Source organism: Bombus huntii, chromosome 15 (genome assembly GCF_024542735.1).
Source record: "Bombus huntii isolate Logan2020A chromosome 15, iyBomHunt1.1, whole genome shotgun sequence".
Classification (NCBI taxonomy): domain Eukaryota; kingdom Metazoa; phylum Arthropoda; class Insecta; order Hymenoptera; family Apidae; genus Bombus; species Bombus huntii.
In genome coordinates, this window is record NC_066252.1 from 1,652,603 (window position 1) to 1,678,279 (window position 25,677).

Consider the following 25,677-nt stretch of genomic DNA (forward strand, 5'->3'; position numbering starts at 1 on the left):
CCATCGCTAGTCGGTGGTGGGAGAAGTAGAGCACATCGGCACCAGGGTAAGGGACAGCGGGTTCAGGAAAACGCGCAGCCGCAAAAGAGCAGGGTGGGAAGGCTGACAGTTTGGAGGTCTTTCAGGGGTGGTCTGTCAGTTTACCGGATGACCGCGTGAGCGCGCTGCCGCGCAAGACCAACCCTCTATTCGCGCTACATCCGGCGAACGTGACTGATCGTGTTCGATTCGCTACCGTTGGAAAACAGTCGGGTTTTGTCGCTCGGCCAATGGTACGCGATCTCCGTACGTATTCTTTACCTCGTCGCGTTTTTCTTATCACGGATCTTTTTCGATCACTCGTTCCTATACTTATCCGTTAACGTGCTACAATCGACGGCTTGGAAAGTCACCATCTATCGACCGCCGTCACTGACCGGTCCGTCTTTTCGCTCTTTTCTTCGTTCTTCACGTCGTACCGACCGTATTCCTATCGCTGCACTTTGGATCCTCTTCCCTCTCGATCCGATCGAGCCGTTCTCATCTTGCGCGACCCTGTGACTCTGCGCAGTTTTCGTGACCGTAAACCCCTCGCAGCAAGAAGAGCATCATGCTACATCGTTTTCCTGAGGCCACCGAATAGCAAATTAATTCGAAAAAAGGAGACATAGAAGAGGGTCAAAGAAGAAAAATAAAAGCGAGTAAGAGGAACGGAGCGGGGAGAAAGAGGGGGAGGGAGGGGGAGAGATTCCTTTCCTCGAATAGTGTGTAGTGTATTCTTGGTGGATGGTATCGCAAGGATCGGTAGCTAGTTCGTGATGGGGGTGGCAACCAGTTTATCAGACATAGTCAGTACAAGAAATCCACCAGGAAGATAATGCAGATAAATGCCTTCGGAGGGAAGAGCGGACAAGTAACAGAGGATTATATGTTGTCAGGTACGTGTATATATTCTTTTTTTCCTGTTTTTTTTTTCCTTTTGCGTTGTCACTGCGCGCATACGAGCATGTCTCTGTATGCGAAAGTGTATTTGTTCGAATATCTACGCTCGTGTACGTTTTTACATGCATCGTTTGAACAAGTAATAAATGTGTACGGACGTATACGTACACACGCGACATACGTACCCGCGTGTATGTGCATTGGCACACCTATATATACGTACAGTTTGAGGCAGGACATGAAACTTTTACGAAATCTATCTGAAATCTTTATTGTATATCGAGGCAACTTGCAACACGCCAACCTGCTGAAACATCTATTGTATTTTTACGTGCAAACTTGAATTTGGATTGTCTGATACTTGTACAATATAATATAGACATCGTCGCGTGCTTAACTTTCTTTGACTATCGTTCGTCTGCGAGAGCAGCATCGTTTCGTTTATTTTCTATTAGGTTTACCTCGCGTAGATTCGTAGGACACGAGCTGGCAGAGCGTGGTGTTTATTATCGCCGTAATTCACCTTATCTTTGTTGTACCGTGAAACGGACGCTCGGTTCGTTTCGTGACGAAATCGAACGCGACAAAGAACGATAGACTGTAACGTGACCGATGACATTAGCTTCGGCAACTAAGTAACTGAAAAATCGCAAACATACGTTGCAGCGGGAGTATCATTAATCGACCGATCTCGACCTCGACTGTAACCTCGATTCAAGGTTTTACATACATTCAGGAGTGCTCGGTGTTGTATTTACCTTCGCAATGCCTCTTCACAAAGGAAAAGTACGTAATATTGCTTCTATAGTACGGTGTAAAGCACGAATTGTATTATTCACAACGCGAGACGTGGATGCGGTTGTTAACTATAGGTATCTACCTTCGCATCGCGGAATAGTTTTTATCGAAGCGCTCCGTAAATGAATCGAATCGGCCTCAATAACGAATTAACATAGCAACGAGAGCCAAGTTGTTTCGGAATGTTTGTTCAACGATACGAAACCTTTCTCGGTATGTATGTATATATGTACGCTGGCAAGCGGAGGATCTTCCAGTCAAGGAAACGATCGATCAGATATTGTATTAACCTTTTCGTCATCGAACAGATGGTCCCTTCTATTTACGATTAGCTTTTTTCCAAGATTTCATTCGGCAACGTTCGCGCTATATTAAAAGGTCTCGATGCGCGTACCTATTTACGTACGTTGTATATTTTTGTAAACGTATTCGCGACTATCCTCGATGTAAAATATTTGCGCATTGAAATTTTTATTTAGTTCGATTTGGCTGTCAAATCATGCTCGGATATCAAATGCGATGTGTCAATCAAAAGCGTCGTGTACATTGTACACTGAAGGTTACGTAGCGAACGCGCGCGCGGGCTTAATACAAAAGATAGCGGAAGGATGAAATTACAAAGCACAGCTTGCAGACTGAAGGTGTGGTATGTGCGGATATGTGGAACATGAGATTCCGAGATCCCAGGATTCTGAATTCCTTGCGGCATATGTAAGATATCCTACGTGGAAGAATTAATACCGGATGTCTCGTAGCTGAAAATTCAAACGTATATACAGCCGGCGTTTCCATTCTACGAACTGTATTTTATATTTCTTCTCGATTCCCTTTTTAATGAGAACCTTTCTGAATATACTGTCTTCCCTCTTCGTTATTATTTCTGATGTATTCGGGAGATAAAAGAGTTTTTTTTTTATGAGAAATTCTGCTGAAACAGAATTAACATTACGCTGTTTCAGGTTTGATGTAATTGATATAGGAAGTTTAAAGAATAAATTTATTATAGATAAAGAAATTCGTTCTTCAGTTTCTTTCAATCAACGATAATTAGCATAAATTGCGAATCAATCATCTTGTTCCCGTGTTCTCTACCGCGAGGTTTTTATCGAAACCGTTCGTTCTAGCGGAAAATAGAAAAAGTTGGATCGTTTCTAAATAATAGACGGTGCTCGCAGTTCCGTTCGGCTCGGAACTTCGCCTAACTTTACATAGCATCCTGACTGACGGGGAGAAAGAATCGGAAAAGAAATCAGATCAATGGGGAAAAAAAACTTTGGTTAATTCGTGATATGTTCTCGCGTTGGATGGCGTTCGCGCGTCGGCGTTTTACCGAGAGAGAATCGAGACCATGGGCCAGCCACCAGAAGAAAAAAACAGAGTATTCGAAAATGGAGGAAAGCCCGGTGTAGAACAACGTAATAGAAAATTTATTCAGAGCTTAATCACATCGCGACAAAGACAGCATTGTTCGGGCGTGAACAATAGGGCGGTTCTGTGGGTTCACGTAGCGGCGACTGCGAGCATTCGCTTCTCTGATTTGCAACGACTCTTTGCTTTTTTGATTTCCCTTTTCTCCTGGGAATTCAGGTCGCCATATCGACGCCACTTGGCCTTTTCTCTTCTCTTCTCTTCTCTTCTCTTCTCTTCTTTTCTCTTCTCTTCTCTTCTTTTCCCTTTTCTTCTCGCTTCGTCATTTCGCGCCCTTGTTCCTCCGAGTTCAGAAATTTACGCAAACACGTGTAACAATTCGCCTCGAAACGTGCCACAAAGATTTTATACGCGGTCCGTCTCGTCGACGCTCATTACAAAAGAGAACAGATTCTTTCTCGCGCGAGAAAATTCACGCGCTCGAAAATCTCATTCGTTTAAATTAGCTTCGACTCGATTCGATTCGATCCGATTTGATTGGATTCTATTCGGCAATCTTTTAGAAAAGGAAAGATTCCCTATATGTGAGACGAGATCCGAAATGTAACGTCATCTGTCATAATAGCCGAATAGAAACCGCGGACAAACAGTTTGCCCAGAGGTTTTTATTTGTAAATCATCGCCTCGATGTCAAGTTGACAGCGCGTACCGTTCAATTTTATACCTCGGATGCCGTCGCCTACGCGTTTCTCGCATTTCACGAATCACCCATCCCTGTCACGATCTTGTAAATTTGGCTAGCTATGACACGCGTTACCCGCGCTCGTATTTTTAAGCGAAACGTCGTTTCGACTATCATCGGACATGTTTTCGTAACTGATTCGAGTCTGTTCGTTCTGTTAATGATTTCTATTTGTCCATCGTATAGCTATCGAGTGTATCTTTCATTCGTTCATTTCGCCATCTAAATAAATTATCTATCTTCATTTCGCTCAGATTGTTTTCAGTTTTGCACGGTACGTGTACACCTATCGATTTCCTCGTTTCCGGCTAAAAATTATTTCCACCAGTTACTCATTCCGTTAACGAAGCCGAATATAATCCACAGCTGTACACCGTTTAGAACCCGTCCGAAAATTTTCAAAATAATAAATAACTCGTTGTTTTAACGAGTCGTCTAAACAAAAGATAGAAATCGAAACAGTCGATCGAGCATGAGTTTCGTAATGGAAATACGGAGCGACGGAAATAAAATTTCCCGCGATCTCGTCACGAAACACGAAATAGATTCCGCTGACAAAATATTACTCGAATCGTTCGTCTCGCTGGACGTGCATATTTTTTCGGTCAAATAAAAAGTAACCGATGCAATTACTATCTATAGGACTGTTCTAGCATCGGGTCATTGGAATTTCTATAAATTCTATCGGGCCTTTTTACTCTCTGTGAGAACGAGGAAGGAGGACACGGGGTGAATGGCATAGTGATCCTGACAAAGGGCGTTAATGGCGAAGTTGGTGTTGGGGCTTTCGACCGTTTTCTCCTCGCAGCATTTTCTTCTCGTAGGTAGAAACGCGTGACCGCGTGTCGATACCATCGTTGTCCAATGCAATACAAGGGTCACCTATCGTTTATTCTCGCCTCTTTAAACGTCCTCGTTGTTTAAAGCCGATTTCCTCCCAAAACACGTTTCCTCCGCCGTCTTTCTTTTCAATTCTTTCCATTTGCACATACCCTATCGTAAATCCTTCTATTCGTAAACGGAACATTTAACGATTAACGAATTTTTCTCTTCCTCTTGTTTCTGTTGTAATATTTACGTGAATAAAATTCGCACTTACATTACATCGTTTTGAATGGATGCTGTCAGCTCTCTTTCAAGCATCGACTGATCGAAATTCATTTTATTTACGGCGAGTTTTCGTGATCGATTTCACAAACGTTTGCCGGTCCGCGACGCAATATTTACATATTCCACCACAATTTCTATCTAGTTAACTTATTCGCGTGAAGTCACCACAGAGAGAATGAAGCTTATTAGTATGGATAACTGCGCCCAGTAATCCGTACGATCGTTTGAAATTTTAGTTGCGCGAAGTAATCGTCCGTTCCAAATGGATTACTCTACGTGGAAGAACCTATTTACACGGACGGACGATGCGAAGGGTCGCATCGTCGACGATCAGAATCTACGGATAGTCACGATCGAGTAACGTATTCGCACCGTAATAGGAAAAATAAGCAGAATATCGTGCGGCTTACGTGAAATCACGTACGAACCTCAGCTAACGGATGTTCGTACCTGCGTCAAAATCATACGCCGCGAGATTCGTACCGTACCGTGTACATCCAATTGTAATCGATTTAGAAGGAAATAAATAAAAATAATGCGCCAAACGCTGGTGATTCGATTTTTCAATACCAGGAAGCATTGCAGCGACGCATTCCTTTACGCCGGTGGAAATGAAATATTTTTGAAATTCGTCGCGTGAAATATATGTATAATCGTAGCTGTGACGGAATTTCGATTTGCAGCGATTTGAAGTCAGTACCGTGAGCGAAATTTTTGGAATTTAACCAATTTTTGAGCAGTCCGTTATCGAGTGCCACATCGAAAAGGCTGGTGTTCGAGAGTTACGGATAGGTGGTGCGCGCGTGGCTGGCCCTGTAGAACGCTGTTAGCGAGAACCGCAAGAAGGGTTAGTATTTGACCTGGCAACTTTTATTATGTCGATACAGAATGAGTGATAGCTCCGCTGTAAAATCAGTGTTCGTCGCTAAATCAACGAATCGCTGATTCATCGTAGGCAACGAATAGGCATTTTCCGAATAAAACTGCCGCTCCTGGTTGCCAGCGACGGTTCAACGCAGGGCCGAAGCCCGTGGCGAAAAATTTGGCGGAGCGTGCTGAATTAAAGCTCGATACGAGAACGAAAATGAATTTGCTTGAACTCGCAACTTTTACCTTTTGCCTCTTTTTTGATCTTTCGAGGACTTCGTGGTTGACGCCTTGAATCGTTTCGCCATTGATTAACCCGACTTCTAAACGTACGTCTCGTGCTAACGCCGCAGTTTATTAATTCAGTTTATATAAGTGTGAGTTAATTAAGCCTCGGTTCGGCCATTCGTAGGAAAATTTGTAGCCAGGAGCGTGGTTTGTCGGTGATTAAGCGGTAGTTAAGCAGAGAATAGATGCCAAAGAGGGACGTATCACGATATTAGCATATGGCATTGTAACGCGGTTGGAGGTTAGGTAGGCGTTCATCGAATTGTGGACGCGCGAAGTCCAGCGTAATGTGTTACTTGGCAAAGTGGATAGAGCGGTTTGCACGGGCTGTTGCTCTCCTTCCCTGTAATTTTCTTTCACGCTCGCCACGGTTTATTTTCTCCGTGTTTTACGTTTTCAAAGCTCCCGTGTCATGTGAAATTTTCCGCACGTAAAATATATTACTCCGGACATATTACCTACGACTGTTTGCTTATAGTTAGATGAATGTTTATCTTGACTTGCACTTCTGTGACTGCTATAAATCAAAATGAAATATCGCTTCTGCAATGAGTGTGTTTACCATGTAAAGATGCTTCTTCGTCGTAGCTGCTTGTTAGACGGCAACCTGAGAGTAGTTTCGAACCTTTGGAATATTCGATTTGGAAGATTCATCGTGGCGAGGTTTCGACAGCGCGTGCGCCAGTTCAAAGGGGGATCGAAGAATAAGGAAAATCAGTGTAGGTATTTTCGATTAGGCGAGAATTCACGATGCAAAAGTGCAGTCGTGTATATCGCATTCGCATGTTTGTCATTCCGAGTGTGTCGAACACGTCGATCAACTTGCATCAGTCTGTGTCGCGTATTATCCTATTTTGCGCGTACGTAGCAACATCGATCACGAACATGAAGTATCCGACAAAGGCAGGACTTTTCTTTGCTTCGAACGCTTGAATTCGTGTATTGCCAATGACAAAGGAAAGATCGCGACAAATCTCGAAGCGGTCGAACTAGGGTTAAACTTGTAACGCGTATACTTTCCTTGTCGCTAAGCTATCGAGGAAAAGAAAGAAAAGGAAAGGAAAGGAAAAATATTTCATAGTAGTCTTTTCTCGAATTTGAGAACGACATATCTTCGAGAAGGAATATCGACCAACGGAAAAATCCTCCTCGTCTGTCCAGTTTCAAACAAAACATCGAAACTTGTTACAGTGTATCGAGGAAGCGTGTATCGTTTTTTACCTACAGTTCGCCTACTACGGAACACTAGAATTACGTTTGAAGATCGAGAGAGTCGCCTGTAGTCCAGCGCAAGCGTTTAATTCGAAGTTCAATTATGGCAGGAAACTCTATAACAGAGTAAAGTTATACTCATCACCGCAAAACAGGGGTGCATCGTAACTCGAGCACTTCGATACGAAAGTGGGTTTTCGAAAAAGCAAAGGTAACTTATGAGGGGTTCGCTAAAGGAGCTTTAGAAACGCGAAGGAAGCGGAAAGCCACTTCAAAAGCAGCACAAGTAGCGAAAACACTTAAGCGAAAAGAACTTGAGCGTTCCTGGCCAACAAAATAGAATGCGTACGAAATAGTGGAAACTGTGCAAAGGAGTATAATGCGAATGCATAACAAACAGGGCTTGCGCTTCGCCTGTCTTCCATCGAGTAGTTTATTACAAATTCTCATGAACGCGAATCTCTGAAAATCCCTGAAAAATTGTTCCAACCCATTTTATCATCCCGATCTCCTATTCTTTTCGTCTTTTTATTTTAATCGATATACGAAACATTATTCTACGCCACGAACTTTCGTTTCGTAATATATGTACATGTATAATCTTGTTTCAAATGTAATCAAATTCAATTAGCGTTCTCTCATTGTGGACCACGAACATGTTCGTGTACGAGTTGCCTGGCTATCTGTTAGACTCTCGAGAAAAGTCCGGGACACATAGCTAACTTTACACACGAGTTAACTGGATACTCTCTCTCTCTCTCCCCTCTCTCTCTCTCTTTCTCACTCTCTCGTTTGTAGAGTTTCATTTTTACGATAAATTCGTTGGTAGAGTACTCGAAAGAATCGCGGTATTAGCAAAGAAAAACAAGAATCATATTGCCGTTGGTCGATGGAAACAAGAATTTATTAAGCCATTTGAAATCGTAATACACAAAACGAAGAACTGTTTGAACTATTTGCCAGTGCTTCGAGTTTCGTCCGATCCTTCCGGTTTGTATGAACATTCAGATTCATAAAACATAGCAATTGAATTTGAGTGCCTATTGTTGTAGCTAGACCGAAACTGGAAAATACAAACTGCTCGCTGACCAGTGACCGCATATATGCTGAAATCCCTATCAACCCCAGCTGCGTTTGACGTCTCTCTGGAATTTCTTCGTTCCTCAATGATCGGTTTAATGAATTGTCCGCACAAAATCCATATCACGTAGCTGCCGCTAGATTATTTCGTTGCTTACCGTATACCTCTGGGTAATCCCATTGTACACACGTACGTTTATTTGCATTTGAGAAATTTCTTTGTTCGTCGCATAAACTCTGCTATTTAATGAAACGACGGAATGGATAATCTTTTTTGCAAGCAAAATCATTTTATATTCATACTTTCATTAGCATAGTTGAAAATATGGAATCTCAGCAGATGTCTGACTCTCTTACCAACAATAAATACTATTATAACAGAAATTATATAACAGATACGGTCTTGGATATTTCGAACATTATGTGCGTCATATGCACCTTTGCACCCTTCAACTTCCCATAAATGCATGATGAAAATTCGCAGTCATGTAATTTATTTTAGTCACATCGTAAAAAAGGGAAAAAGGGAAAAAATAAAATTAAGTCGAAACATTATCCACGGAACTAGTCACACATTACTCTTAATAAATACTGATACGTAACTAAGAGAAAGGGCGATCTATCGATCATTTATCACGATTTTTACCACGATTTATGCATAGGATAAAATTACGCGAAAAACATACGGCATCGCGACCTCAAATAAACGCGAGTATCTTTTCATTGGCGAAATACACGGTACGATATTTTCGATGTGCTTTGGAAAAAAACTTTCGGCTGAAATATTAGGCCGGTAGGTACGTGCCAGTTTTCGACAACGCGCGGCTCTCCTGGTTGGACGAGTGATGAAAGAGGCGAAGCTTCTTTGCACGATTTCTATTGAACCAACTCGGCCCACACACGAGGTGTTTATAGGGACAAGTATTACGAGTTGACTCGAAAACAGGATTTTCTTCTATGCTCGTTTCGATCTCTGTCATTTTTCTAGTTGCAGAGGAGTAGGATTTCGTGTAGAGCTTAACTTTCATTGTTCCCTTGTTCGACCTCCTATTTGACAATATTATATCGAGACTTAAATCCACCGACGTCTATATATAAATCTGCTTTTAACCCAGAACTCGATTATACGTTTCCTCGTCTCAGCCTCTAGTCGTTCGTCATAGTTCCAGCAAACCCTAGATAATCGAATCTCCGCTTCCGTCTTTGAGATTGCAAAGCCCTTCGGACAGTACGGTACTTTCTTGAAATCTCGCTCAATTCTGTCATTCCTTCTTACTTCGTCGATAATTAAATTTAGCACACGTATGGATCGATTGGTAGAAATTAACCGTGCCATTGTGGTAATATATGCAAGGACTACAGAGGGGGAATAATTATGGAATGATTAAGGAGGAAAAATATACGAAGGTACAATTTTATTCATGCTTACGCAAACATAAATCTAACGAGATGAGAATTTTTTTTATAACACGTATCTATCTCATTGAATCATTTAATGCGTCATATTAACATCAAATTGTTTCGTGTAATATGCTGTAACAATATGATATAATAATTATTTATTCATCTTTCGAAATGGAACTCGCAAATTTTGATATCGCGTGACAAAATATTAATAAGAAGTAAAACATGAAGCATCGCGTCGAACAACAGCTTACTTTAAATTCGACGAGGGGATGATCTAAAATTTAAAAATTCTTCTTTGTGCGATATTTTTTGAAACATGGATAATACGACTCTCGATTAGTAAGAAATACTCTCATACGGATACATTTCACATACGACTACCGATATTAAGATTTAGCTAATGGATAAATTTATAGCGACTGCGCATTGGCATTTTCGAATTATACGCTGTAATGTTGTATGTTCCGCGATTTGAAAAAATGGTGCCAACAATTGGCAAAAAATACGCGTTTAGCTTAGTAGACATAGAGTACGAATAACTGTCAGTTTACTGTACGAATAACTCTGAAGTTTATTTTTCGTTCTACATCGCTCTCGAATGCAATGTATGACCTGTCATGTGCCCGGCCATATTGCAAAAAAAAAAGAAGTTGAGAAGAGATACAAGTAAAAGTAGCGCTGCGACTATAACTCGAGCGAAGAGACCTTCCGTTCTTGTAATTATCTTATAGAAGTTTTAAGACTTCTGCTAACTTTGGAACGACATAACATTTTTAAAAGGATACCACTCGCATAAACTTCGTCGCTTTAAATTCAATAAAATTTCTCGTGGTTCAGTTGATAGTTGCATTAGGACGATTGAATGCATTTTATTACGTTTGTTATACACACAAATGTATGTATGTGCATCATGTTTGCTCGATGTTCTTGGCATCGCCGCGAATCAACTTACTTTTACTCCATAAAATTTCCTGTTGACAAACGACCGATCTTTTGTTTGCTGCGAACGGTATTTACTCAATGCTCGTAGAGGACAGTTTTGTTTGCCAGTGAAAAGGATTAGTGGAGTAAATGAAAGAGCGATCTAACTAACGGTTTTCGAACCATCTGCACATTTCTGAGCTATGAAACCTTGGATACTATACATATACATGAAACACGAGCTATGATAGATTACGTACGAAGATTTGTGAAACGTTAGCAGATGTCGCGATAAACCATTCGTTTGAGGAAATTTCGTGTAGCATTCGCGTTCTCATCTAGATCGACTAATTTTAATTGCTCGCGATACGCTTTACGGAACATCATTTATATTGGAGATTACGCTGTTTTCTTTATGAAACCGCACGATGGTGTTATCATTATTCCTGTCCCGCTTGTCTCGAGATTACTTTCCATTACAATTTTCTTTATATATTTTTCAGCCAAATGCCCGTGAACACTCGAGATCGCCGAAGAAACAGCCAAGGCCCGATAAATACGGAAATGGAGCCTGCACGAGGCACGTCTGCTCGATAGGTTCGTACATCGAGTACTCTTATTCTCAATTTTTAACTCGAAATGAACTTTCAATACGTACAAGCATCAATTACGTGAAGCGTATGTTCGGGCAAAATATAAATTGTGAATTATCGGCGCTTCCTCTTCCACAGTCTGTTCGCCAATTGCGAGAAGTGCAACATCAAATATTTGCATCTCAAAACTTGACACGAGGTATTTAACTTCCTTTGTAAAAATGATTGAAACAAATGAATAATTTAACGACCGTGAAATTTTAGTTAATTTGTTTCGCAGAAAAAGGGAGGGAGAGAGGGAGAGAGAAAGAGAGAGAGAGAGAGAGAGAGAGAGAGATAGGAAAGAAAATGTAAAATTTGACAAAACAAATTAAAAATTGGACAGCCGCAGCTCTCGCGTACTAATATTTTCGAGGTCCGCACGAACACATTACATTACTCTATGTCATCCTTGAATTAAATTAGAATGAAATGAAAGCCGGATTTAATTAAGTCCATGGAGTTTCACTCGACGAGTTAATTAATTCACGTCCAATGAAATTCAGATCGACCCTCCAGTACTGTTTACGCGATATCGCTATCAAAAAATTTCAACAGTGATGGGATGCCCATTGAAATAATCACTGATATGATCGTTTGTATATCGGAAAAGCTGTTGGATTTTATCTTGTAGAACTACGTTTACGTGCGTTTGATTTTTACTCGCAATTTCAGCTTCTCTAAACATTTACGAATCTATAACATGTATCTATATATCCTATTTATAACTATTCGTAATTAAGGTAATACGAGGAAAACAAGTAGTCAAACAAATATATAATTATGTTTTTGCTTTTATCAAAGGCATATTTTTAGTGTACATGTAAATTAAGAAATCCAAAACCCGTCATTTTGTTGGCGTTTGGTAGTTCTAACGTTGAGAAGACTAATTATTATAATGGGGAGTACTGACATTTTTGGACATTAGCATCAACTATTTAATGGGACGCGCTTGATTGGATTTCTTCTACCCTATTAAATTGGGATCATTTGGTGGTTACCCGATGTCTTTTATTATTTGTATCGTGTTATATGTTATTACTTTCATGATATACGGGACGCGATCAGCTCGTTTTTCCCACGTGGCTTACTCAAATAAGCCAACCTTCCGTGCTGCAAGATTCAATGCTTTTGCGGATTTCCAATACGTTCGATGCTCGTCCGACAAGCTCGTCCTTTCGGATTTTTCAATCTGCCGTTTCAAATTTTGAAACAACATAGAGACAGTTGTAATTTCCTTTGTTAAATTATCAAACTACGATCGAGTAATTTCGCAAAGAGGGATAGGTTATCGATTATAATAGATTGCGCAGAGGGAAATTGAAGGTAAACTATAAAGTTTGCTTCCACTTAGATGCAATTAACAAATGGTCGAACAGAGAAGCAGAAGTGATTACAGATACAATAGTAATGGTTGACCCCATAGTAATTTAGTGTAATTTAAAGTTATCATTTTGCACCACTCTAATGAAAGAGAGGAAAGAGGAAGGAAGGGACGAAGTTATCTCGACTGGGTCTTAGTAGACTCGTTGCTAAAGCTTTCATAGTTGGCCAGTGCTTTGAACCAAATCATCGGTATAGCGGAGGTTAGGCCATAGAACTTATTTCTACGAAAGAGATGATTGAGACGAAGACTTTTCAAACTCATGTTTGATGTACCATTTCTTTGGCAAGTTCAGGAAGGTCAGCAGAATTGATGAAACTTAGCAACCTAACCTCGCGTTAGACAGCGTTTTATATCAAAATATTCTTGCCATTATGTGAAAGTAAAAGGAAAGATTATATCGCTAATAACATAAAAAGGATCGTGTATGCCAGTCTCAGTTATTAGAATAAAAGCATACAAATGTATCGTAATTAGGTGTGACTGAAAACTAGTTTCCTCCATCATAGTTGCTTTCTGTTTTTCCACTTGAATCGGTAAACACTTTGTTTTCTGCTAAACGTGACCTTCTCGGTAAATATCGTCGCAGACGATATGCATTATGTATATTCGTCTAGAACGTATTCGTGCACTTGATTATCGATCATCCACTTTTCGCGTGTGTCTGCACAATACGTTACCACGCTCTGTCAACATTTACGTAGCAGGACGTTCGAATTTAGCACGCGAACAACGGCTACCGACTAACTGCCACTGCTTTCAGCTACTTTAATTTTGCCTGTTAATCGACTCGTCAGGCAAACCTCCATTTCTCGAAGTGAAAAATCACAATTCTGGATATATTTGATCCGTAAATCGGCGGTAAAATCCAAATTTATTGTCAACCAACGGTAAACAATCGCTTTCGAAGCAAACTAATTCCGTTCGGAATGTCGGCGTGTATTCATGATTTCGAAGATTCGATCGTTTCGAATCTCCCGTTACGTATCGGACTGTACTCGATTGGAAATTACATTTAAATAATTTGTTTCGTGTTGCTTCGCGTTGTTGCTTCAAAGCGTAATGATACTCATGACCGTAAAAGGAAAAAGTACATCCGTAAACAGCTTTTCAACGTTGTTTAAACAGAACTAGTTCGATTATGTTAATCGAATTCGGAGGTATACAGAATTCGAGAAAGTGCTTTTCCCATTTTCCTTCTTTCTCGTCGATTCGATCGCTCCTCAATCACGAAATTGATTTCAGTTTGAGTATTAAAAAATGAATCATTTATTTGCACTCGACCGTCTATAAATAAAGATATCAAATAGCCATTGTTTGATATTGGACTATAGTATAGTCCACCACAGCACGTTGAGCTCGTGAAAGACTTCTTTAACCTCTTAATGACTAAAATATTAATGAACGGGCAATCTCCCTTGTTCCCTGAAGATATAACCTGAAAAGAAAGCTAGCGAGCTTACTGAACAGTTATACTTATACACCGTACTATAATTCGAGAAACACAAATATTAAATAACAAAAAACTTTTCTAAATGGCACGGAGCTAGGCATAAAAAATTCTTGCCTACCGTCGTGCGAAACATACGATGATCGATCCAATGATCGATGCGTTTTACTGGAAATGGAGGCACGATTAAATTTCTGCGTTATAAACGCACAACTATCGAGTTTGCACTACCTATAGTGATCAAGAAAGTTTTCCAACGATGATGGAAACTAAAAGTTGGTTGTTGGTATCAGAAGATTGTATCTACGAATTATTCTAGTGAGATGAGAGTGGTCGAGTTGGCTTGGCAATACTCGATAAAACTTTGAATGTAATGTGCCATCATAATGTTCTCGAGTTATTCGAATCGTAAAAATGCGAGATAAGCCAAGGAACGTTAATTTCTGTCACACTTAACGGCACATTGTAATACGCTCTGAATGTGGTTTTCTAATTCTCTAAATCATTTCTATGATTTTCTTTTCAACGTCATAATCGTTCATAATCGATGAACATAAATGACAAACACTGGAAAAGACGTTGCTAAATCACACATGTGGTGTGAAACAAAAGTGCGAGATATAAAACGAAGAAAAAAAAAATGTGGAAGCTCTCTATTAAAAAGTGCTTTCTATACTCCATTACGACTGCTCTACTACGCGCCACATATCTTGCCCGAAAAAACGAAAAGGGGAAAGAGAAAAAAAATGGGAAGCCGTGCGAACGGAAAACACGAACTTTCCATTAAAGAATGCTTTTTAAATACGTGGTTCGTGTGGCGCTAATGCGACTAAATCTGTACATCTGTTCGCATCTCAGCCGTTAAAATCGGCGAATCACTGACTACACGTAACTTTGCGGTTCTCGCGAAACCATCGTTTAAGATAAAGAAACAAGAACGAGAAGAAAATGAGGAAAGATTGTTGGGGAACGTAGGGGAAAGGTTAGCTGTGAAAAGGTTGGTGAGGAAAAGCTAAGTAAGCATGCTAATTAAGCTGACTGGTGGAGCAGGAATTTCCTGAAAAGCGAAAACCGGTTTTCTAGCAGCTTGAATCGCGTTAACGGTAAACGTTTAAATGTTTTCGATGTTTCGCTTGAATGTCGCAATTCAGCTTCTCCGCAGGGCAGAGACAATGCGAGCGAGTGGTCGCATTTTTAACGGAGAACAACTGCTTTCCCCCGGTTCTTGCATCGTCGTTGCCGCACTCGAAAAGTAGAACGCCCTAACCCCCGAGAGCAGACTGATCTAGTTTCTCACGGCTCATCCGTACCGTCGATCAACCCAAACCGACGCGACGCGATGCGACGTACGTTTTCACCTAAGAGATTACCAAAGACCGTGCAAAACACGAACAGTTCGCTTACCGTAAACCATCGCCGGCTACCGGCAGAAAAATTTGAATAATTATACCTGGCAGCTACTATTATTTCCTCGGCTGAATCAGATTGGCGATATCTCAATTTCCAGTGGTTCGTCGAAATACGTCGAAAACCAAGATTTATATATTTTCAATCTATGACTATGGGACTATTTTAATAGAATTTTGGAGATTGTTCAATAAGAATGATAACAAGCACGATCATATTCGAATAAATTCGGTAAAAATAATTTACAACGCTACGATTAGCAGCTTGAATCTTTCTCTGTATTTTACTCATTTCATTCCGCTACATTTAAGAAACGAATGAACCGAAGAGAGATATAGCGGTCGGAGGATTTCTAGAATGCTATCTCCCTCGATAATAGAGACACGTAGCGGATTCGAACGTGCGTCTACTAAACAATAAGCGAGAGATATTACTTGGAATCATCGATAATCGAACGATTCGATCAGCGTAGCTGCCTCTGTTATTGTCAGGCGATCGATATTAACCGTTGGAATTAATTACCGGTAATTTTTCATTAGCGTGCGTCGAGATAGGTGGACGATTTGGTCGCGTTGGCGTCGAAGGCGACGGGAACTGCATTTTCGGCACGCGAGCCTTTCGACTGCAGTCTAGCACTTTCGATGTTTCTTCGTGTTCCGCGGCAGTTTGAGCAGTAAGGTGAAAGCGAACGACCTTCTTGGCTCGAAAGTAAAGTCCATCGATCAAGCGATGAACCGAAGGAAACACGCCACCGTACTCACTATCAACCGAGGCCCACGTCACCGACGCGATAGTACCTACCGAGGACGACGACGACGACTACGACTACGGCGTCAGAACCACCGATTATTCCAGTCCAGACTCACGGTCATCGCTGGCTAGCGTGTTACTAGCTAGTAGCGCGGTACAAGCGTTGAGAATTATGTCACTATGCCAAGGCTCAACCTTGCCGCGACATGGTCACCGATGAATACTGTATGAGACTTTATTACCGTCGACTGTTAGACTATCGGCAAGGTTTAGCTTGCTTCGTTTTCCCGAAACCACCTTCGATGTCGATCGAGTTGATTATCGTCTGTGTTATTTTCGCTCGAGGTTTGCCTGGTTCGTCGAAAGTAAGAGTACCGAGGTTCGACTTTGTTCTTTTTTCTTTTCTTTTCCTCTAGCGTGACTCCTTACTGCTGTTTATAACTCGAGATATTAACTACGATAATTTACGCTCATTGAGACTCATGCAGGCGATTCGAGTATTTCTCGTGTTTGCCTAATATCCTTTTTCTTCTTTATCTCGAGTATAAACGAGTAATGTCGTGTTATTTCATAGCAAAATTATTTGTTAAGTCGAGGTAACGAGATAGGAAATATCGTACCGTTCTAGTAATATTTACACGAGATCCCAACAGAAAGGAGTTACATTAAAATTCGTATTATGCGTAATCCAATTTTCCAGTCTATCGGCTATCCGCTCGTAAATTTTCGATAGATTGGATTACCCGTTCGGTCAACGGATTGCCTGCTATCCGTATAAATATTCGAGATTACAGGTAAATTAGCGGTTACTCGATTACGATACAGGCACTGATAGCAACGCCTATTTCGCTCTTTTCTTTACCTTGCATTCATATTATTTATTTTAGTCCTGATTTATATTTCCTCCGTTGAACACGACCTGTAAAACGTAATTGCCTTTTATTCGAAAAAGTTTATTAATCAAAGCGTCGCTAGAAGCTACGAGCTTTCAAGAGCAGATCTTACCGATATTACGAAACCATCGTGCTTTTGGATTTCATAAAATTTTTATTCCTTTATTTCCAAGCCTGTTATTGCCAGAAGAAAATGTCGAGTACTATTTTCGTTAATAGTATTATTTTCAAGAATAATATTAGTGTAATATTTCAATTTAGCCGGAAACTAACGGAGATCGTTACCGATCATATCGAGATAGCGTTGTATCCAGCGCTATTGCAAACGAAAGATACAGGGAACGTAAAAGAAACATATATCGACATTCAGTTTTACGTAAACTATGCTGCTGGCTAACGATATACTTCGTGATAAAATCGACGTAGAAAATCGGAAATCTCCGTCCAAAGGCAGATTTATAGAAGTCGTTCGTTTTGAAAGAACACAACCGTTCTCAAATTAAAATAATTTCTACAGCTTCTGTTCGATGCATATATTGATACGCTCGGAAGCCGCATCGATCCAAATCCAATAATGACGTTAAAATATTAATCGTTTAAATTTACTCCGGAACTTACTATTATTTATAACACCTTATAAAATATCTCTTTTATGGAAGTAAGATGTTTATTGATAATTAAGTTACACGAAGCAAAGTTAAAAAGTTCGGCTTCCGTGAAATTCGCAAGAATATTCGACATTCTCTTAAATCGTAGTAGACAAAGTGGAAACCAGTTGGAGATATAAATTAGGGAATTACCGGCTAGCTAATTGGGGAATAAATTAGGCGTTACAATTAGGTACGATAAAAACCAGGGAAATTTTCACGATGACCAACCTAGCGCAGTCAGTTAATGTGCGATCGAGAAGCGCTCGCGTTAGATCGCCACTTAACGCGTCGATTACTCAGCGAGTCTGCTAACATCCTCGAAAATTACAGCTGGTTAACCCGGTGAACTCGCTAGCGTTGAACGCTAACAAACGCTGTTTCTAAAATTGACAGACTGATACGGTCCGTCAAGCCGATTCTTGAAGCGTTAGATATAAACCGGTGGTCTTCCTGGAGCCAGTCGACCGACGCCGGATTATTGATCGGGAGTCGTGACCGGCTACTCGCCAATCGACCGTTGCCCCCTTCACAGCCTACCGATTTTCATCCTCGAATTCTGATCAGCGATCATCCCTCTTCGTGCCAAACGAGCAAACCTTCACGTCAATCAGTGGCATCGCGTAAAACCGCGCCGCCTATTGGCCTAACCGACAATTTCTACGCGAATTTTCCGCACGCCAACACATTATAAGATGCTTCTCGGTAAACTCGACGAAACTACGTCCGACAGACAAATACACAACCCTTACCTTACCTTTAGGTACTTCGTGCTGATTCGTGGAATTTGCCTTTACGTATCAGACGATCAAAATGATAATTTCATAGAAACTTTGCATCAGTCAGGATGAATTTCTCAAACGAATTTCTCGACGATCCCGAAACTTTGTTCAGAAAGCGTTCAATCCTGATGAATTGATTAGGAAGCAAGAAGTAGCATGAAGATTTCGAACCAACTGGGAACGAATATCCGCCTAGAAAGGAGACTTTCAAAGAAAGAAATTCGCATGTTGTAATTCTGGGATGTAGAATTAAACGGCAAAGGGTTGTAGAACGTGAAATGCGATTCGGGATAAAAGAAATAGCAACAAATTTCGAACTAGGAATCAATTTGGAAGGAAGATGGATAATGAAGATGAACTTTAGGGGTTCTATATGTTTGAATAATGATTTTATTTAACCAGAATTATTACAGTGACCACAATGATCGATTCTTAATTTTTCATAGAATGTTTTTCACGTTTATACTTCTTCAGATACCACCATTTTTTTAACACTTTATTCATAAAAAGATAATAAAATCATATTGAATATTATACTTTATCTTTACTACAATTTGTTTATTTACAACAAATGGATTAAACAGATATTGGTTAAACAGGAAACAATGGTTGTTTAACGTGAACTAAATACAATAACGTACTGTAATTAAGACAACTAAATAGTTTATTTCTAACTCTCGTCATCACGGTTCCAAAGCTCTCTCTTTCTCTCTCTCACGTGGATTACACTCTCTCGACAGCGCAATTCGCACTCTCTGACTTCTCGATTCACACTCTCTGACTTCTCAACTAACACTGACTATTAATTCGTCTTCCTCCCTTAGCATCCCTTTGTCTTTTGTCTTAGACTCACGACGCACGTGTTCCGTAACCGCTCGTGGTCAGGGTCACGCAGGCCTTTTCCGCGAAACTATTCGATTGAAGGACCGACGATACATTGTTGGGCCTGTCGGCACTTAGGCTTTCTCTTGGGCTTTTCTTCCATGATACTACAATATTTATATTAAAACCAAATACCTAAAAATATCTGTAAGATCCATTTCGGGTAAGGCTCACCATCCGGGTAACACGCTTCATCGAAGAGAGATCTGCAAAGTTAAAGAAGTTAATTATGAGAAATCCTCGGAGGAAAGAACTCACCGAGGAATTAAGGAATTTCGTAGCTAAACTATAATACTAAGCTATAGCTACATACAAAGTTGGATCGATTAAAGTATCGCCGACGAGGTGACGAAGAATAAATTATTTATTCTACAACTTGGTGTATTTCTTTAAATCGCGACTTCGCCTCGTTTCATGCAAATCCTCTGGTTAAGACAATCCGATTCACGGTATGCTCAGAAGATGGCGAAACCCGAAAGAGCGTTCATGCGTCATAAATGTGAAAGGAGAAACAAACAAAGAAATAAAGAAAAAAGACGAAAGCAATTCTTGAGCGGTGAAAAACGATGAAAAGATGGAGGTTGAACTCAACCCGAACGGTCAATTCTGCGAGAAAGACAAGAGACTCGAGTGTACCAGTGCGAGTGTTACGCTACCGAGGAATCAAGGGGAAGCTTTTAAAGAAAGTAATAGAGGGATATAAGGCTGTAAGACGAGCTACGATGGTACGAGATGAGAAAAAGCCACGAAGAAGCCAACCAAATAATTAAAGAAACTATTAAAAAAATATGGTTGCCGAGCATCGAAGAATGCAGAATGTTAACGGAGCGAGAAGGAAGAAGCGGTTAATTGGAAAATGAGAAATGAGAAACAGATTTGGTATTGGATAATGGTGAAATAGGATTTTCTTTCCCGTACTTTCGCTTCGTCTTTTCTCATCTCAACCCTATTCCTTTTTTTCTCTTTCTTTTTTTGCTTTTCTTTGCTCCCTCTCTCCTTCGTTTGCATCTCTTTGCCTCTTTACTCTCTTCTTTTTCCAACCCTGATCGTATAATGATTGACTGTCAGATTCGCAATGTGTTTGTCGAAAAAGATTCTACTTAAAAAGATTTCCCATGTGCACTATCGCTCGTAAGTATCTGGACAGTTCTAAGTTACTGCGAATACGAGTTATCGCATCGAGTGTCCAAATGCTTATAGATGGCAATGTACGTATGTGATAAATCACGACCTCAAGAGGGTTGAAAAAGTTGAGCTCAGTCGACATCATAATTACGTGCAAGCAATTAATGTAACATATATATGTAGAATAATAGCAAGGCCGCGTTTAACGTCGTGATCCCGGAGCAAGTGTCTCTTGAAACAGATGATGTCGTCCGATGTAAAAGAACGTTATCGACAGCTGCTGCTATTGTAATTGGGTACTTAAGGTTTAGAGGTTCCGGACACTTAACTTTACGATCATCCGAAGTTCATCGACTCGAGTGTTCCGGTCAAGTAGGAGCTCCGAGCAACCTGATATCAAACTTCCATCCATTCTCATTCTTCTTTCTGTTTAGCTCGTGAATTCTTCTTACGTAGTCCAAAGAATATATAGGTTTCCTCCACTAACCTTAATAACCTCGCGAGACAATTAATCGATCGCCTGAAATTTTATTTCTTTTCTTTTAGACGTAGAAATTAGGTGATTCAGAAAGTTGGTAGCGTTTTGATACTAAAAAGACTCGTACAAACTATCTTAATTTGTTGTTAAGAAAGATAAATTTTTAAAAAGAAAGTGTTCCTTTTGCTAGAAACTTTCCAAATAATCCAATACCAATACATCGTATACGTGTATACTCCCGGTGTAATTATTTCCCACGGAAATTGGAAAATTCCTCGGGAAGAAAAAGTAAAATTGAACGAGTTTGCGTTAAACAACGATAGACAGTGAACAGGGCATATCCTGCTACCTCATCGTGGTAAGTAGTATTACTCTATAACTGGCCAGGCGCTGGAGTTCACCGCACCAAATATCACTTAGCTTTAATGAAAGAAGTTCATTAGAGAATACATTTTTTAATATCGTCGATGCGCAATGTGTCCGGAAACCTATAGAAATTACGGTGCAACGTAACGTGGCAAATGTTGATATTATTCTTTACGTTGTCGACTTTGCTATCTCAGTACTTTCTTTTTATCTCTGGTCCACCTAACAGAAATTCGCGGCGTTAGTAGCGCGTGGTTCATTTAACCGTCCTCTGCTTTACAACAGCAAGATAAAACACGTCCCGCATAGAGTGCAGCAATTAAGTAAATCCGCTATGTAATTTTGACTCACAATATTAAGGTAACAACTTCTATGAGACCTTTGTAAAGGAGGGAAATATTTTTGTTCGCGTGACTGGCGTGAAGTCAAACGTGAAATCGATAGCACTCCAAAATTATCGAATGGTAGCATGATTTTCCTTTTGTAATTTTTGCTTTTAAAATAAATCTCTTACTAATGGTGGTTCTGCTAGTGATATTTGCTATTTTATCTTGCAATTTGTTTTGAAGGTCTCAGTATTGCAAACGGTACCTGTCGCGCATGTTACGAATTCCAAATTATTTCAAATTATTCGAATAGAAAAAAGAAATTAAGAAAATCTGATTCGAATACTTTTGAAAATCACAAGATCATTTTCCTTTTTTTCTAAATATACTTGTCTGATCTTTCAATTGCAAACAGAAATGTAGTATAAAACAACAAACGAGAGGCAGAATGGTCTTTCTTTAGCTTGTATAAACAGCTATCTACGACAAATTTATATCTGAATGACAGCCGTAAGTTGTTTAGTTTGCAGTCTCAATGTTAACTCTGCTACTGTTCCGTTTGGCACGATTGCCGCCTTAGAACCAATTGCTTCATATCAGAATTAGTATGGCAACTTCCAACAAGTAGAAGCATTCTCTCAGGAGACGAAGTACGAGTAGATCTAGAAATACAGGGAACACGTTAAACGTGCAACCAGATAGACATGTTTTGTTCGCACAATATCTATCTTTAATTAGTGATTAACGATCCCTGTACACTTATTAACGAACAATCATCGAACCGCTACTGGTATCGTGAGCAAATAAGGAACTTTAGGTTATCTATCTTCGTTATCCGACTAAATGCAACGTTGCAGTTCGTATATTAGAATTTATGAATCGCTCTAATTTGAGAAATATAAATTTTTGTTACAGATTCGACGCGGATGCGATGGCTGGCCCAATTATGGAAACAAATAACGTGCGACGACGGTGTAAAACTAAACAATCGAAAACATGAAATTCGTAGATCGCAAAAGTAATTAAAAAATGAAATAGCGCCACGTTCGTTACACGCTCTCTGAGAAATTTCGAGTCGAGGCAGCTTTATGCTGTTGTGCAATTTCGATACGTGTCTCTTGCGTACAAGAAAATATCCTAACCGAGCGAAATTTTTGCTATTTGCAACGCGTACTGTTTGTCCGCGCTCTCTTCCTTCGGAAGATTGTCCGTTTTACGAGATTAAGTCTGTCTGTAGGCGATTCGTGTAGACACCTTTTTTTTTGCCTCGGTAACGCGAAAAGATTTCGTAGGCAAAAAGATGGAAGGTAATCTGGAAGCGTGTAAGCAACGGCGACGGCAGCAGCAACAGCGGCACCAGCAGCGATGGCGGCACCATCAACGGCAACTCCAGCAACAACAGCTAACCAAGAAACGGAAACATGTGGAACATTTGAACGTTAAAAGAACATCCCTCGGTGAATGGTAACCGCGGCGGCGGCGGTCCAGTCCAGTCGGCAGTATCGGTAAAAACAGTAGCGAGTGAAACGCGTCGAACGAGTACAAGTATCATCGATCGCATATCAGGTGATCGCGAGAATGAAATCGCACGTTTACGCGTTGCCCGCGCGAACACGATCGACACCGAAGTCAACCATAATAGACGCGACGTTAACAAAGATCGAGAGCAACGACGCGTTCCAGAGGGAATAACAGGGAGAGAAAGAGAGAGAGAGAGAGAGAGAGAGAGAAAGAGAGGGGGGGGGGGAGAGAAAGAGTGAGAGAAAGAGAGAAAAGTAAAATGAAAGAGTGGCCGTTTGATACAGTCAATTAAGTTGCCTCGTCGCCATTAAATTTAAGCAGCGGTAAAAGCGATCGCTTCCAATGCACACGCGCACAATGAGATAGTACGAACCGGTGGCAAGATTACTGCTTGAGTAATCGGAAGCCGGCTAATAAAGCCAATTAAAAGTGTCAATCGGTAATCGATAGATCGTGTCTCGCTTTTCTAACAGACACTCGGAAAGTATTCGAGCGAAGTAGAAGAGAAGGATGGCTACGGTTTCAAGACGAACCAGTTCTAGCCGATGCTGGCCTGGTCTCTTAACGGCCGCTTACCTTTGCGCCTTTGTCCTGTGGATCGACGGAATGCTCGGCTGCGCCGGGCAGAGGCCGAAGAATATAGGCACGAAAAAACGAGACGTTTACATCGCCGGATTCTTTCCGTACGGTAGTCACGTGCCCGAGAGTCACATCGGTCGTGGTGTCATGCCTTCGGTCAAGCTCGCTGTTGATCATATCAACGAGAATCGCCGTGTCCTTAAAAACTACCGACTGCACATGTGGTGGAACGACACAGAGGTAAGCGCCCGTCATTTCATTTATTCTACGTTTACGTGTGTAATTTTGCATCCATGCTGCTGCTCGTGAGCAGTTTGCGAACAATCTGCAAACTATGTTCACCAGCAGCGTGAACTTTTACGTGCAGCGAGTGAAGTCGTTAGCGAACACTGTTCGTCCGGAAGACGCATCAAAGGTACATTAAAGGGCTTCTTCGCGACAGTCCTGCATACTGCACGAATAGTTTTGGCCAGGGTGAATCCAGCATAAACGTGAAATTTCCTATAAACGCCGTGACAATACGCGGCTGCGACAGTTGAAAATTGCTTTTCGAATTGCATGTTTCTCTAATCTAATTTTTATCTCACGCTAGTAGGAAATCTCTACGTCTAATTTTGATGTGTTGGAAACATGTTCATTTGTTGACAGGATATATTAATCTCGCGGCAGCTTGATACATGAATTTTTATACGAAGAAAAATCGTCAGGTCACACTCGATTCTCGTCGAGCTGTTTCGAATTAATAATTTCAAGCTGCTCGTTCGATTCAGCGCCGCTGGAATTAACCTCGGGACACAATCTTACTCGTTTAATTTATTTATCCTATGCATATTCATTAGATTCGTACGGTGCGCCGAACTTTACCGAAAAATCTATTACGCATATATATATTCCGTAAAATCAATTTATTCGTTATCGTGCACGGCGCAACTGGTTTACGTGTTGCATGCAAAAATATCAACTCGAATAACCGGGGCCAATTTATCCTTGCACTTGTATTCTCAACGTTCTCATAAACTATGATATCGTCATTTTCAGCTGCGAATACTGACAATGAAACGTGTCTGGGGCGTTTCACGAGGGAAAGAGAGGATGTTAAAATTACATTGCCGTTCAAATCGCGTCATCCTCGCGTTTAAGCACACCTCGGCTTGGAGATCGATTCGCTATAAAACAAAGAAATGGCGCATACGCGTTTTAAGAACTTTCAAATATCTGACATTCCTATTCCACACGGGATTCGATTGCGAAAATATCGGAAATATTTCCGACGCGGTTTAATAGAAGAGCCATTCGGGATATCATCGATGTTGAGATATTTGCAGAAATTGACTCTAAAAGTGAACTGTTTCTCAGAACCCAAGGACTGTTGCCTAAGTCGCAGAAAAATAGCTCGAATCCTTTCATCCATAAATGGTCGTGTTATTAATCGCTGTCCTGAAAACTTCGCTTCTTTCAGTTGTGTCACTTTTCTAATAAACCGACGATGCACAGCTACACACTTTAACTTCGCTTCATATTTATCGCAGATGCTACTCGGAACTTTCGAGTCGCTCTATCCTAACTCGATTCGTACTTTCAAAGCGCAAACCGATAGGTGACAACGTAATGAATACACGCGCAGTTCTATATGGCGAAAAATAATATACGACTGTTGGAATGTTCTTCTTTACTTTTATTATTACTATCATTATTAAAAATACTTTATTATATACTGATAGAAAAAAGTGACATTTCACGA

At 40.5% G+C, this 25,677-nt stretch overlaps 1 protein-coding gene across 5 annotated transcripts in view; it reads left to right on the plus strand.

The window, feature by feature from the left end:
* Nucleotides 1–730: 730 nt before the first annotated feature.
* LOC126873840 (gamma-aminobutyric acid type B receptor subunit 2) overlaps nucleotides 731–25,677 on the plus strand; it is an 83,764-nt gene continuing 58,817 nt past the window's right edge. Inside the window, exons 1-4 of one of the 5 annotated variants that reach the window (XM_050635112.1) lie at nucleotides 732–917; nucleotides 11,218–11,311; nucleotides 22,752–23,402; nucleotides 23,831–24,176. In XM_050635112.1, the coding sequence (XP_050491069.1) occupies nucleotides 23,868–24,176 (309 nt within the window). In that variant the 5' untranslated portion in view covers nucleotides 732–917; nucleotides 11,218–11,311; nucleotides 22,752–23,402; nucleotides 23,831–23,867. Of the gene's footprint in view, nucleotides 918–11,217; nucleotides 11,312–22,751; nucleotides 24,177–25,677 lie in introns of all 5 variants that reach the window. The other 4 variants (XM_050635113.1, XM_050635114.1, XM_050635116.1 and 1 more) reach the window with 4 other exon arrangements.